Source organism: Erythrolamprus reginae, unplaced genomic scaffold (assembly GCF_031021105.1).
Source record: "Erythrolamprus reginae isolate rEryReg1 unplaced genomic scaffold, rEryReg1.hap1 scaffold_232, whole genome shotgun sequence".
Taxonomy (NCBI): Eukaryota; Metazoa; Chordata; class Lepidosauria; order Squamata; family Dipsadidae; genus Erythrolamprus; species Erythrolamprus reginae.
Genome location: NW_027248600.1, coordinates 1 through 14057, shown reverse-complemented (window position 1 = coordinate 14057; position 14057 = coordinate 1). Strand labels below are relative to the sequence as shown.

The 14057-nt window shown below is 39.9% G+C and overlaps 1 protein-coding gene across 1 annotated transcript in view; it reads left to right on the top strand.

Moving 5' to 3' along the window:
- LOC139156024 (collagen alpha-1(VII) chain-like) overlaps positions 1–12182 on the top strand; it is a gene marked incomplete at its 3' end in the record, with an annotated part of 52324 nt that extends 40142 nt beyond the window's left edge. The window contains exons 10-18 of the mRNA XM_070731387.1: positions 317–436; positions 2058–2204; positions 2980–3090; positions 3568–3717; positions 6006–6134; positions 7406–7552; positions 8132–8257; positions 10730–10876; positions 12057–12182. Coding sequence (XP_070587488.1) covers positions 317–436; positions 2058–2204; positions 2980–3090; positions 3568–3717; positions 6006–6134; positions 7406–7552; positions 8132–8257; positions 10730–10876; positions 12057–12182 — 1203 coding nt within the window. The remainder of the gene's footprint in view (positions 1–316; positions 437–2057; positions 2205–2979; positions 3091–3567; positions 3718–6005; positions 6135–7405; positions 7553–8131; positions 8258–10729; positions 10877–12056) is intronic.
- Between the last annotated feature and the right edge of the window lie 1875 nt (positions 12183–14057).

The window sequence follows — 14057 nt, the reverse complement described above, 5'->3', positions numbered from 1 at the left end:
TCTTTACATACTTCCAATATGTACTTGACAAAACAAAAAACACATAAATAAATAAATAGTCTTTATAATCCACTATAAATATACTGATTGTGGACATTATTGGCTAGTACATCCATAAAACCGTCTGTATTACTTTATAACTTAAGTGGAGAAATTGTGCCTTTGCCTTTCATAAACTTGAAGTGTAATTGCTTAAATAGGTGAATTCGGTGAGAAAATACAGCTCAGGTAGATTTGGGTTCTAGGATTATTGATGATTAGGTAGTTGAAATGCCCTTCTGCTCATCTTGGTTGACATTTCCCTCTCTACCTTTAGTGAATTTGGCAGGAGTGCAACAACTAAGTGCCCAGGACATCTCCGCCCAAGGGATGCTGGTGATCTGGAGGGGTGTGAGTGGAGTTACTGCATACCGTGTTACCTGGGAACTCCTCTCAGGTACATCTGTTCATTGGTACTCTTTGGTGTTATGTAAATATTCTCCTTACATACTGATTAAGACCCTGTTCTCCAGTCAGACACTGAATGAAAATTTAGCATTAATTATACTATCCACTCCACAGGCTGGAAATGATTTTCAAGATATCAAAATTTCCATTCTGAATAACAAATGAGACTATTTTCTAATTAGATATCTATGTTTTTTTAACTAAACCCCCTAATGGAAACAGGAGTATTTAATGGCAAATATAAATCCTGTAAACCTGAACAATAGCTTGATTCCAGCTCTAAATAGCATTATAATATTATATAAGGTATATACACATAAATACATGAATATAGAAAGGCACAAGCTATATGAAGCAGTAGCTTCTTTTTAAAATATGCATTTAGTATTTATAATATTTAATAATATTAAAAAGATACTCACTATGCACTCACTCCATATGTGATGAATTAATATATCTACTAGAAGGGGAGATAATCCTGATATGCATGATTTTCCAATCTACTTATTATTATTATTATTATTATTATTATTATTATTATTATTATTAATTAGATTTGTATGCTGCCCTTCTTCGAAAACTCGGGGCGACTCACAGAATAAATATAGAAACAAAGCGTACAAAACAAATCGAATACATTAAAAAAACTACAGCTAAAAAACCCTATCTATTACTCAATCAGACAATCCAATCACACCATGCATCACATGTATTGGTCCATCACATTTATACTTTTACAATAATTTCTAAATAGGCTACTGTGTAATTAAGTTACACGTTTGTCCAGAAATCGCTACGTCCAGCTCTAAAATTCAAGAAAGATACACAGTTACGTCTGAGCAATTTTCTTTATTGCTCCTTACCTGTAGACAGAAATCTTGCCAACTGAAAGCAACATTGCACGCTAAGAACTTCTAGGCAGGAGTTATTTTCCTCCCAATGTAAATTTTACAGTGGAATGTAGCCCCTCCCTCTCAGGAGTCCAGCCTACATTCCCACCACACTATAGATCTGTAATGCTTTTGACGGGAAGTTAATGTATTTAACCTTTCAATATGCAAGCTTATTTACATGCATTAGGAAAGTCCAATAAGGAACTGATTATAAATCTTGGATGCCCTGATGACATCTATCCACAATTCAAAATTATTTTTATTTTAAGCTGCCCAAAGTCCAATGTGGAGTTGGGCGGCATATACATTTTGCAAATAAAATAAATAAATAAAAACTTGGAAGTGGTGTGTTTTTTTCTTTTTGCAAGATATTTAATAATTAACTCTTATGTTCCTTATTTAGAATACTCCCAAGTTAATGCCATTAGTTTTCCAGTTAATTAATGGATTAAGAAGTTAGGAGCAGTATTAAAAGTTCACTGTATCCAAAAAGACGTTGCAATGTGGCAATGACAATGTCTAAAAAAAATATCACTTCCAGTGATATGATGAGAAGCGAAGAATTAAGGATCTCTTGTTGCATGTGAAATTTTTTTTTTTTAAAAGGTGGCCTTTTGCAATTCAGCATGTGGTCATGTAGTTCACAAATGCATATTCCGTATGGCTAAAGGCTAATAGCTTTCTTGTATTTTTGCTTTGTGTTTTGAAATTTGTTAGGTCAGGGTCGTCAAACAGCTGATGTGGATGCTAGAGAGAATTCCTATTTGTTAACAGGACTGCAGCCTAACACTGATTATCTAGTATCTGTTGTGCCACTCTATGGACAGGTGGAAGGTCCCAAGGCCTCCATTAGGAGGAGAACAGGTACGTGCACTTATTGTTGTTACTAATGGTACTACAGTACTACTTCTGCTGTTAACAGTAACTACCACTGCAGGTAAAATAGGTTCTCTGGAATAATAGAAAAGCACTTAGACTTATATACTGCTTCACAGTGCTTTTACAGCTCTCTCTAAAAGGTTTACAGAGTCAGCATATTGCTCCCAGCAAAGCTGAGTCCTTATTTTACTGACCTTGGAAGGATGGAAGGCTGAGTCAATCTTGAGCCTGGTGAGATTCGAACTGCAAAACTGCTTGTAATTGGCAGTCAGCGGAAGTAGTTTGAAGTACTGCACCCTAACCACTGCACCACTATGGTTCTTGTTAGAGAATTGTTAGCATTCCATTTATAAGCTGGTTTAGAGTATACCAAGTTAACTGTTAAGATATCGAATGTGGACTTTGGTTTTGGGAAGTACAGTATTCTGATTCAAGTCTAAAGATGGCATACTGTTTACTATGTATTGAAAGGAGGAGAAAAAAATGCAAGAGATATTATATGGTAATTGTAGCTGGAACAAAGAGATGCCTAGGTATGTTCAAGTCAATATATGAATGTTACTTATGTAGCCCAGCTAAACCCCATCTTTAGAAAAATTGCTGGGGTTTCCCATAATATTTGGATGTAGATTGTTACTTGTTTTTCTTCTTTGAATACATTTGTGATTTAGGCTTGGATCTAAATATTGTAATAACTGAGAGACTATTAGAGCTTTTCCTAATCATTCAGAACTTTACTATTTATTTTTGTTGCTCTTAGAAATAGCTCAGATTCTTAGGACTATTGCTGTTGACCCAACATCGATTAAGGTTGCCTGGAATATCATCCCTAATGCTAGAGGGTATCGTCTGGAGTGGAGAAAAGCAGCAGGTAGGCTGGCTAAATTTCTGCAATGGGTGGTAGGGAAGCTATAGGAATTGTGGATGCCTATGTTCTGCATTTTTCTATGAACAGAGAAGGATGTTGTAAACAAAGGTGCATGTCATTTTAATTGTGAGGAATTAAAGATGCATTAGCTCTAAAAAAAAAAGGAATTGTGGATGGCTATAAATGTGGTGGGGAGAATCTGTTCCTTTTGGTGGTAAATTATAAATAATATTTACGGTATCTTTTTCAAACACATCAGTTGAATGTTTCTATTTTTTTCTCAAAATATATATCACAATGCCTTTTGATACATTGGAGGAATGAACTATGATTACGTCTTAAAGTTGAAGAGAATTGAAAGTTAGGCAATGACTTAGTTCTGGTATTTGTTTCAGAATTGTGAGACATAGGGATAAATACCTATTTCTTTTCAAATCCATAAAGATCAATGCTAAATTTCTATCTTGTATTGATTTCAAGGAGCAGATTCCCCCAAGACTGTCTCTCTTTCCACCAATGAGAACAGCTACACTCTGAGTGGCCTGCAGCCAAGCACGGAATATCATATCACCCTCTACACTTTGTATGATGGAAAAGAAGTAGCAACACCAGTAACTATTTCAGAGACAGGTGAGTAAGAGGAAACTCATGTTCCCTTTAATTCAGCTGGTCCAGGGCTGAAATCCTACCTGTTCAGACTGGTTTGGGAAAACAGGTAGAGGACATTTGGCCTGAATCACCAAACCAGTAGTAACCGCTGGTTGCCCATGCCCCCGAATTGGTCTGCTAGTCACTGCTCACTCGCCCGCCCACTCTCTGCTCTGCAATTAGCTTGCCTGAAGCGCTGAGCCCCTGATCTGCCTCCCAGGTAAGACTGCAAGTCGTGACCTACCTAGCTGCCCCACCATCCCAACCTCTTCCCCTACTCCTTTCCGCGTGGCCCATAGCTCTGCCATGCTTGCCTGCCTTCCCTGTGGCCTTCCATGGGTTCCCATGGCTAGGTTGTAAGGGCAGGCAAACAAAACACTACACGGAAGGCAGGTGAGCATGTTGGGACTATGGGAAAGGAGCTAGCAGCCTACTCCCTTCTCCACAGCCCTGCCATCCTTGTTTGCCTTCCTGGTGGTCCCCCATGGCTGTTTGCCCTCCGAGGTCGGCATTCATCCTGGGCGGCCCTTGGTGGAAACACAGACAGTGCGTTGGGGCTGAGAGGGGTGGCGGTGCTCCAGGTGGGCAAGTGGATGTACCGGGACTGCTACAAATGTGCCCACACTGTTTCTGCAAAGGCAGAACGCCCCCCCCCCAACCTGCCGATCCAAAGAACAAAGGGGGATGTTGTAGAAAAGGCCTGCGTACCTCCTGTGCCGGCTCCACAGGGGTTCCGAAGCAGCCCACTAGCTTCCCACCTAGCCACCTGCCTGATCTCTTTGCAGATTGGACTGACCGATCACCGGCACCACTCTAGGAAATCAGCCCGCGGAGTTGCTTCCCGCCTGCAAAGAAGCAGAGTGAGAGGCATGAAAGCCTCCAGTTAGGCGGCAGCCCCCCCATGCGAGCCTGGAGTGCTGCACCACCATGGAGCCTGGAGTGCTTTCCCTTTGGCCTTGGTGGCGGCACTTACCTGGGCAGTTAGCACTTCATCTTGGTGAAGAGCAGGCCAAGTGGCCATCACCCTGGCCAAATGATCACCATGCCTCCCCAGTAACAGGCGCACCAGGACCGCCTTGCCCCCAACTCCGTGTGCTGTGCTTGGAAGGGACTGCCGTCACTGCTCTTGCTGCCCTCCCTCCCTGCCTGGCTGCAGATTTGTGCCTTCCCTCCTAGAGCACCGCCGGGGCACCGCTGTTCACTTTCTTCCTTCTCCTGCTGCGAAACAAAAGTGAATGGCACTGGTGGAGCTTTAGGAGGATAGATGCACTCTGCAGTCAGGTGGGGAGGGAGGGCAGTGAAAGCGGCAGCGGCAGCCCCTTCCAAGTGCAGTGCATGGAGGCGGCTGGCAAGGTGACTTCGGAATGCTGGTTGCTTGGGAGGCATGGTGATCACTCAGCCTGGGAAGCCTCAGCAGGTGCTGCATTGGCTGTCTGCCCATGCCATGTCCCCATTCCCGCCAGCCACACGACTACAAATGTGACAACATGGTTTTCACCAAGATGAAGTGCTACCTGCCTTGGTAAGTGCCACCGCCCAGGCTGAAGTTAAAGTGCTATGAGCTGCGTGGTGGCACGGCTTGGTCTTGCTCTCTCACCACATGGGGGGCTGCTGGCTGCTGGCAGTAAGTGCCATGGCAACTGAGTCTCCTTCCTCCAGAATGCCAGACTCATGGGCTGAGGAAAGAGAGTAGGCAGATGGGTGGGTGGGAAGCCCCAAGTTCCATGGAATGGCACGGGAGGCACACAGGCCCAAGTGGAAGGTGGCCTTTTCTGCAGCATCCCCCCTCCTCACTTTGGATCGCCCTACAACAGGGGCCCTCTAGCTTTGCAGAAATGGGACAGGGGTTTGTATGGAGGTTTGGCTGGGATGGAAAGTGAGGCAAGATATGTCTCTGAGATTCACTTGGGCAGTCAAGCCAGATGGCGGAAGGAAAGTCAAAGCGTTGGGGGCTTCAGAAGGGCAGAATATGCTTCAGAATGTGCAGCTCCCGGCTCTAAAAGTGAGTGATGTGAGTGACGCCATGCCACCAAGTCACATGACCACCAAGCCACACCCATCAAGCCATGCCGACAGAATAGTAGGGCATGGCTTGATGGGTGTGGTTTGTTGGTCATGTGACTTTCTTAGCATGGCCAATTTGACATCACTCACGTCACTCACTGTAGAGAGAATTTTTGGATTCCACCACTGAGCTAGTCACATTCCTGGCTGAGGCTTTTAGTTCTCACACCATCTTTGTTGTATAAAAGTCAAAATTTCTCTTTCAGGGGTGGCACCTCCAGTGGGAACCGTCTCCAACTTGAGGATCACCGAGACCGTAGGAAACAGAGTCCGGCTTTCATGGCTAGGAGTCCAAGGAGCCACAAGATATAAGATTGTAATACGCAATATGGAAGGTGAGCACACAGGAGCAGCTGCTTGATAGTGGCGGCTTGCTGAAAATCCAGAAGTATCCATTGAGAGGAGGAAATGGAAACGCAGAAGTGTACTAATAAGCAATAAGCCCTTATAAGCAATAAGCAGAGTATAGTCTGGAGCATCTGATAGTGGCGGCTTGCTGAAAATCCAGAAGTATCCATTGAGAGGAGGAAATGGAAACGCAGAAGTGTACTAATAGAAGAACAAAGCCCTTATAAGCAATAAGCAGAGTATAGTCTGGAGCATCTGGTCCCTCTTCAACATCCATCTTTTTATAGTTTTTATGGTTTGAAGAGCATGTTCTGAAGGGAGATTTTCTTGCAAGGTATAGAATATTGATTAAACATCACCTCTGACAATTTAAGTGGTGCTTCTCAAACTTTTTCCTTTATTACTCAAAACCACTTTAAAAACCCTTTTAACCAATGTAAGTAAAATATTTTTAGTCAATTTAAATGCTCCTGTTGTCATTAGATAATGGGTTCATAAAGGGGCGTGCATAAGTGCACCACTGTGCCCACCGTACCTGTCTTATTGTCTTTTTTGTTACTTTTTATCATTACTTATCAAATGTTTTATTTGTACAAATTACCACCCTATAATTGTTTGACTAACTAACTAACTAACTAAACCAACTACTAACTAACTAACTAACTAACCAATTAAATAAATAAATAAATAAATAAATGTGTTACCTAAAGAAAAAGTACTTTTATCAAATTTAGGTATTTTACTCAGGTTTGGGAACTACTGATATAAAGAGTTTTAATTAAGTTCTAAGGAACGTTAATGCAACACCATCAAAAGTTGTTCAAGTTATCAGCATTGGGAGTTGGGGGAATAGAATGGAATGGAATACAATACAATACAATACAATTTTATTGTCACTTGAAAGGTACACTAATCAGCATACATTAACATGAAATTTCATTGCATTAATCTATCAACGGATAACCTGTAGAGATGGTACCTAAGGATCAATGGAAGTAGGAACAACACTGAGATGATTCACGCTTAAGAAGAAGAGTGTAGCAAACTAAATCTTTTGTTGAAAGCTGAAGTGATTTGTTTGTGGCAAATGAAACTTTTAGTTTATTCTCCTCTCTCCTTATCTAACGTCAGATTCCTGACTCTTTGCAGCCTGGTGTTGTGTGACCACAAAATAATAAGATTTGTTTTTATGAAACAGGCTTTGAATTAGAAAGCTACAGTAACGAGTTCAGGTTGACTATTGTGGTTTCTGCTGCAGATGGCTCTGAGAAAGTTCGATATATCCCAGGCTCCCAGACCACGGAGGACTTAGTTGATTTGAAAGAGAATGTCTCCTACATGGTTCGTGTGTCAGCTTTTATTGGCAACCGCGAGGGTAATGCCGTTCCTCTCAACATCCCAATTCGTAAGTGTATTAACCCTATATCTGTGCTCCACTGCCTCTTTTGCTTTCTTGTTCCCTACAAGGAATCACTTCGGAAGACTCACTTATGTCACCAGGCCTGGGGCCATTAGATCTTGTCCCCTGCCCAATGAATGTGTTGAGAAAATGTGGAGTGAATGGAACAATTGTTTTTTTATGGTTTTCTTGGGGGGTTAGATTTTTAATTAGTTAATTGGATTTAAGATATTGTGTACTGTATATTTTATATGTTATGAGCCGCCCCGAGTCCCCGGAGAGGGGCGGCATAGAAATCCAATTAATAATAAATAAACAAACAAACAAACAAATAATTTATTCATCTTCTGATATTCTAATAAATAGAATATTTTTGTCATCAGATAATGTATGTAGAGCAACACTATAGGGGAGAAAAATGAGGAGAGATTGTTATTGCAATTATTTGAATGGGTATGTTACAAAAAAAAAAAGAGCCAGAGGTTTGTCTCTTTGTTTCAAGAACTTACTGAACTGTTCTCTCTATAAGCCCATGCCGTCTATTGCATTCTTCCAGTAATCCTACTTTCTGTCCTTCTGTGGCAGGACCACCATTAGTGAGCAGGGTATCCAACCTGCGCATGATGCCAGTGGGACTGGGTCGCATTCGGCTGTTGTGGACTCCTGTTCCCAGGGCTACAGCTTATAAACTGGTGATTGTCAACACTCAGGGTAAGGGCCTTCTGCATGCCTAGGTAATTCTGATGCAAGAGGATTCAAGCTCTATAAAGCAGAAAAGAATCTAACAAAGAAAAAAGGGGGAGATCTCATTTTTTAGGTTGGAGATGGGAATATAGAAGAGGTAAATCTGTCTATTTATCTTCCCTCCCTCCCTCTTTCATATCCTGCTTTATCTTGTATTATTCAAGGATGGATACCTAAATGCTTCCTTCTCCAGCTTTCCCCACAACAGCAACTCTGTGAGACAGGTTGAACCCAAGAGAGTAATTGGCCCCCAAAAGAAAAAGAGTTGATAAAAGGAATTCGAAACAGGGAGTTATTTGGAGAAGAAGCAAAATGAGAGAAAACAGCAGAGTTAATTGGAGTTCTTTAAAGGTTTAAGAGGAGAGGAGGGAGGGAAACAAAGTCAAAGTTTAGCTGAGTTATTATTGGGTATAACTTTCATCCAATAAGCAATGGAAAAAATGGCATTGGTGGCCACTGACCATGATCTCTGGAGCTGTGAAAACAATGATCGCTGGAGCTTATTGTTTAAGTGCTACTATTAGTTATACCGTAGTTATTTGTGGTTTCATATTAGCAGTAGTTATATTTAGCTTGTATATAACTGTATATATCTATTGTTCAGTTAATAGTACCTCAGTGGTCAGGCTTGTATTTAACACTAAGCCATAGTATGGTTTAGTGTTTTTTTAATTTTTGGCTTTGGCTTTGGAATAACAAACTGCTTTTTTTGGTATAAAATATCTTGGTTTCCCATTACATAAAAAACACAATTTCTGAAAACATTGATGCTAAGTAATTCTCACCGTTGATACATTTATTCAATAAGGAAGTTCAATGTGTTCACTCCATTTCCTAGTACTGAACAGAATTCTGGGGTATGAATGTTTGCAGTCATTGGAGAAAAAGAGCAACGCCTATGGGGTTTCTCAGCCATCCAGGTCATGGTTGTCCCAAAGGTGCTTTTTCAAAAGGCAACTGGACTTTGCAACCTTTACGTTTATGAATGTGGGAGAAAATGGCCTGAGGTTTGGGGGACAAGAGGGTGGAGAGAAACAGGGATGAACTAGAAGTCCAAAGTGAAAATGGTTGGAAATAGTAAAAGTGCTTCAAGGACACACACACATATACAAAAGCACTTACCGTATTTTTCGGAGTATAAGATGCACTAGAATATAAGACACACCTTGATTTTGGGACAGGAAAATAGGAGGGAAAGTCTACCTGTCTGGTATTCATCTGGCTAGCGTCCTTAGTTTGGTCAGCTTCAGCGCATCATTTTATCTCCGGGTTAGGGCTGGAAAAAAAATCTTTGGAGGGAATAGCAATGGAAACAGGCCTGCAAGGATTTAGGGCTAAAAAACAACAACTTTGGAGTAGCAATGAAAAAGTCCTGCAAACCGGGAAGATTGTTAGGGCTGGAAAGAAAAGCTTTGAAAAAGCTACATTCGTAGTATAAGACACAACCAAATTTTCAGCCTCTTTTAGAGGGGAAAAGTGCATCTTATGCTCCAAAAAATAAGGTGCTTTCTTGCTTGATTTATATAGCCTTGCACCTCACATTTGTGGTGCATTACAATTAAAACAAGCAATAGCAAAAAAAAAAAAAAAAAAAAATATGCTAACAATATAATAACATTCAAAAATATATATATATAATACGAAACATCTGAAGGTGAGTGTGTGACCCAGTATTGAAAAATAATATTTTTATCTGACTTACACAGATAAGGGGTTGACTTTTTTTTTTCAATTTGACAAACCAACACACAGACATTTAACATTAAACATTTACATTTCCCTATATACATAAAACACAAATTGATTTTTTTCAATTCCATTTACTGTACATAATAGTCTTTTACTACTAGTTTCTCTTTTCTCTCTCGATCCAGTTGTACAATTTTTCCCATACTCTGTAGTAGTTTTTATTTTGTTGATTTTGCATTTCGTAAGTTAATTTGCTTAATTTAGCGCAGTCTAATATTTTTTTAATTACCATCTCTTCATTTGGCGTCTTTTCTTGCTTCCAAATTTGCGCAAATGCCAATCTTGCTGCAGTTAATATATGGATTATTAGATAATAATTTTCTTTACTGTGTTGTCCTCTAATTATTTCTAGTAAATACATTTCATGTTTCCACTCTAATTTATAACCTAATATTTCTTCCATCCAGATCTGAATTTGGTTCCCAAATTTCCTTGCTTCTGCGCATAGCCACCACATGTGATAATAGGTTCCTACCTCTTTTTTGCATTTCCAGCATTTGTTACTTGTATTAGTATGAATTTTAGCTAATCTTGCCGGGGCGTAGTGCCAACGGAAAAACATTTTGTATAGATTTTCTTTGTAAGGTATAGACGTAAGGGGTTGACTTACACAGAGATGGGGTTGCGGTACTAGCCAAAGCTTCCCATATTACCACAGGTTGATTTTGCTTCCTTTGCATCTTGTTTCAGATGGCTCAGAGCAAACAAGAAGAATTCCTGGAGACCAGAGTTTCTTTGAATTGCAAAATCTGAAGGAGGGTGTCACATACTTAGTACAAATAACAACACAGATGGGCACCCAAGAAAGCACTCCTGCCACCCTTTCTTTCCAAGTTGGTGTGTTGTCTTCTGAAGCCAGAGCTGCCTCCTCTTGACAACTGTATTGTGACTTTTATTTTTTTAATTTCTTCACACAGCACAGCCATTATGGCTGGTAAAGGCCTAGCAGTACATCTTGATTTGATGCAGCAGTAACAGAATAGAATAGAATTCTTTATTGTCCAAGTGGGATTGGACACACAAGGAATTTGTCTTAGTGCATATGCTCTCGGAGTACATAAAAGAAAATATAGATTTATCAAGAAACTTTGTCAACTTAATGATTGCCATAGGGGTCAAATAAGTTTGACAGTGTTGAGGGAATTAAAAAGACAGGAACCTGCTCCTTCTAATGTCTTTTAAAACTTACGTTGTTTCAGCCCTGCTGGGTTTCTCATTAAATACTGTACTCAGAATTGTGAAATACCAGTCTTTGGCCCTTATTCCTATCCTTGCCCTGTAGCAAGATCAGGATGGGAGAAGTAGATAAACTGAGGATGTTTCAGGGCTGAAAAGAATGCCTTCTTCTCTAACACGTTGGTTGCACAGATTCTTGAGAAATGTACAAAAAGAACAGGAAGAACAAGTCTAAATGTTCTATTTGAAATGATGTATATTAAATAATGCAACAGTAATAACATTCATGGCACCGGACCAGAATATCTTCGGGACCGCCTCCTGCCGCACGAATCCCAGCGACCGGTTAGGTCCCACAGAGTTGGCCTTCTCCGGGTCCCGTCGACTAAACAATGTCGTCTGGCGGGACCCAGGGGAAGAGCCTTCTCTGTGGGGGCCCCGACCCTCTGGAACCAGCTCCCCCCTGAGATTAGGATTGCCCCCACCCTCCCTGCCTTTCGTAAACTCCTTAAGACCCACCTCTGCCGTCAGGCATGGGGGAACTAAAACACCTCCCCCTTGCCCATGTTGTTTTGTTGATTGATTGACTGTGTGCCTGTTTTTTATATATACCGTTTTTATGAGATTACTAGTTTTAAATTGTAATTAGATTGGTGTGCATTGGATTTGGTATCATGTACTGTGCTATTTTTTGTTATTGTTGTGAGCCGCCCCGAGTTTGCGGAGAGGGGCGGCATATAAATCCAATAAATCTAATCTAATCTAATCTAATAATAACCATTTTGTTATTTTTCAATGGTTTATACTCATCACTCCATCTTTGATGTTCTTGATCTTGTAGAACGTCAAACTATAGGCAGCATCACCAACTTAGAGGCAGCTCCATCTGGGCCCAATCAGTTGCGTGTTACTTGGAATCTGGTACCTGGGGCCACGGGCTATAAAGTGAAATGGCGATTGAGAGAAGGTGAGTTTTGACAAGTCATAAAATAAGACATACTAACTGCTGAATTGTACATATTTGGATTTTATTCTACTTGAGAATTGAAGTGTAGGTGGCGGCATGATGTCAAAGCAATAGATGGATGGAAGACAACAAAATGAAAATCCTGGGATATTTGGATGCTTCCTAGTAGAGAGCTTTTTACCATCTTTCTTTCCTGACATTATTGTGCTGCTGTTTCAGATTTTCCTCCAAAGTGGCTTTTTCCTGGAAAGGAAAAAAAAATGAAATTGGGATAAAATACTGAAAAGTAATGAATAGAGGATGTCCTTATCTTCATTTCATTTCATGACAAAGACAAGATTATCTTGATGAGAAAGGCCTTCTCTGAAAGTTTATTCTAATGCTACAGAGTTGTTTTAATAAATACCAATTTAGTGGCAAGCAAGCCATGTGACTTTGAAACAAATTGAAATATCCATAAAGCCCAGTCAAGTTTGGTTCTGAAATTTACTGACTCCTTTTGAAAGTTGGCTGTTCCCCCCACACACATACTGCTAACCTTGAGACATAATTTGACCTTAAGATGCACTTCTGTACCGACTGAATTCCTTTCAAATTGATTTTGCATTGAGGCAGAATTTGACACTTGCCTATGAACTTAAAAATATTCTACCTGGGGTTTTTCTTTTCTTTTTTCTTTTTGGCTTCCTGTTAAAAACAAAACAAAAACAAAAAAACCAGATCAGTTGCCATTGAGGCAAGTCAATGGACTCAAAAGATTAAGCCAATAAGCTTTTAATGCTTTGCCAAAACCAAATAATTTTAGAAGAGGAAGCACTAGTAATCTGATAAAATGCTAGAGCTTATCTGTATCTCTGAGCAAGATAATGCTCAGGGGACACAATCTGAAGTTAGTTGGGGGAAAGATCAAAGGCAACATGAGAAAGTATTATTTTACTGAAAGAGTAGTAGATCCTTGGAACAAACTTCCAGCAGACGTGGTTGGTAAATCCACAGTAACCGAATTTAAACATGCCTGGGATAAACATATATCCATTGTAAGATAAAATACAGGAAATAGTAAAAGGGCAGACTAGATGGACCATGGGGTCTTTTTCTGCCGTCAGTCTTCTATGTTTCTATGTTTCTATAATCTCTTTGCAGTTCAGAATTATTTAGGCAGTCAGTTGTGAGTTCTAAGCAAACGGCTCTTCTTAACATTAAAATATTTTGTAAGCATTCATAAGCACAGACTGGATTGTTGTCCCAATGCAAAACATGTTAAAACAGAATTAGTGACTTTCCCCTTTGAGAAAATTTTAATTATATAACATATTTTATGCACATACACACATGGTACATATTAATATTATGTCTAAGTCCATCTGAAGATAAGCCAACTCCACTCATATTTTTAACTAAAATACTGTGAAAAATGTGCCACCTGGAGATAAGCCGACCCTCAAAGTTTTCATATCTTTTTTATTGTCACAATTTTCCACAGGTGGCACAACTTGTTAGAAATTTGAGAACAGTTTATCTGCATATGGGCTTATTCACAAACAGACTAGGAATATATAGGTAGTACCATATATACTCAAAGATAAGCCAAATCCAATTTGGATTTATTTTTCTTGGCTATTTTTCTTGTGTGTACAGGGCATATCAACAACTTTTGATAATTGCCACATCTTTTCCTTGGACAACATAGTTTCTCTCCATAGCTGTAGGCCCCTCCAATGGAAGATGTTTTTGGTTTAAGAAGCTGCTAATAAGTGCTATATGCTCCAAAGCAATGTTTGCTACTTCAAATTCAAACTAATAAACAGCCTTAATATATGTAAGATTATATGGAAACCAGCCCTCATTAACAAACTTATCCCAGCCATAGAAACT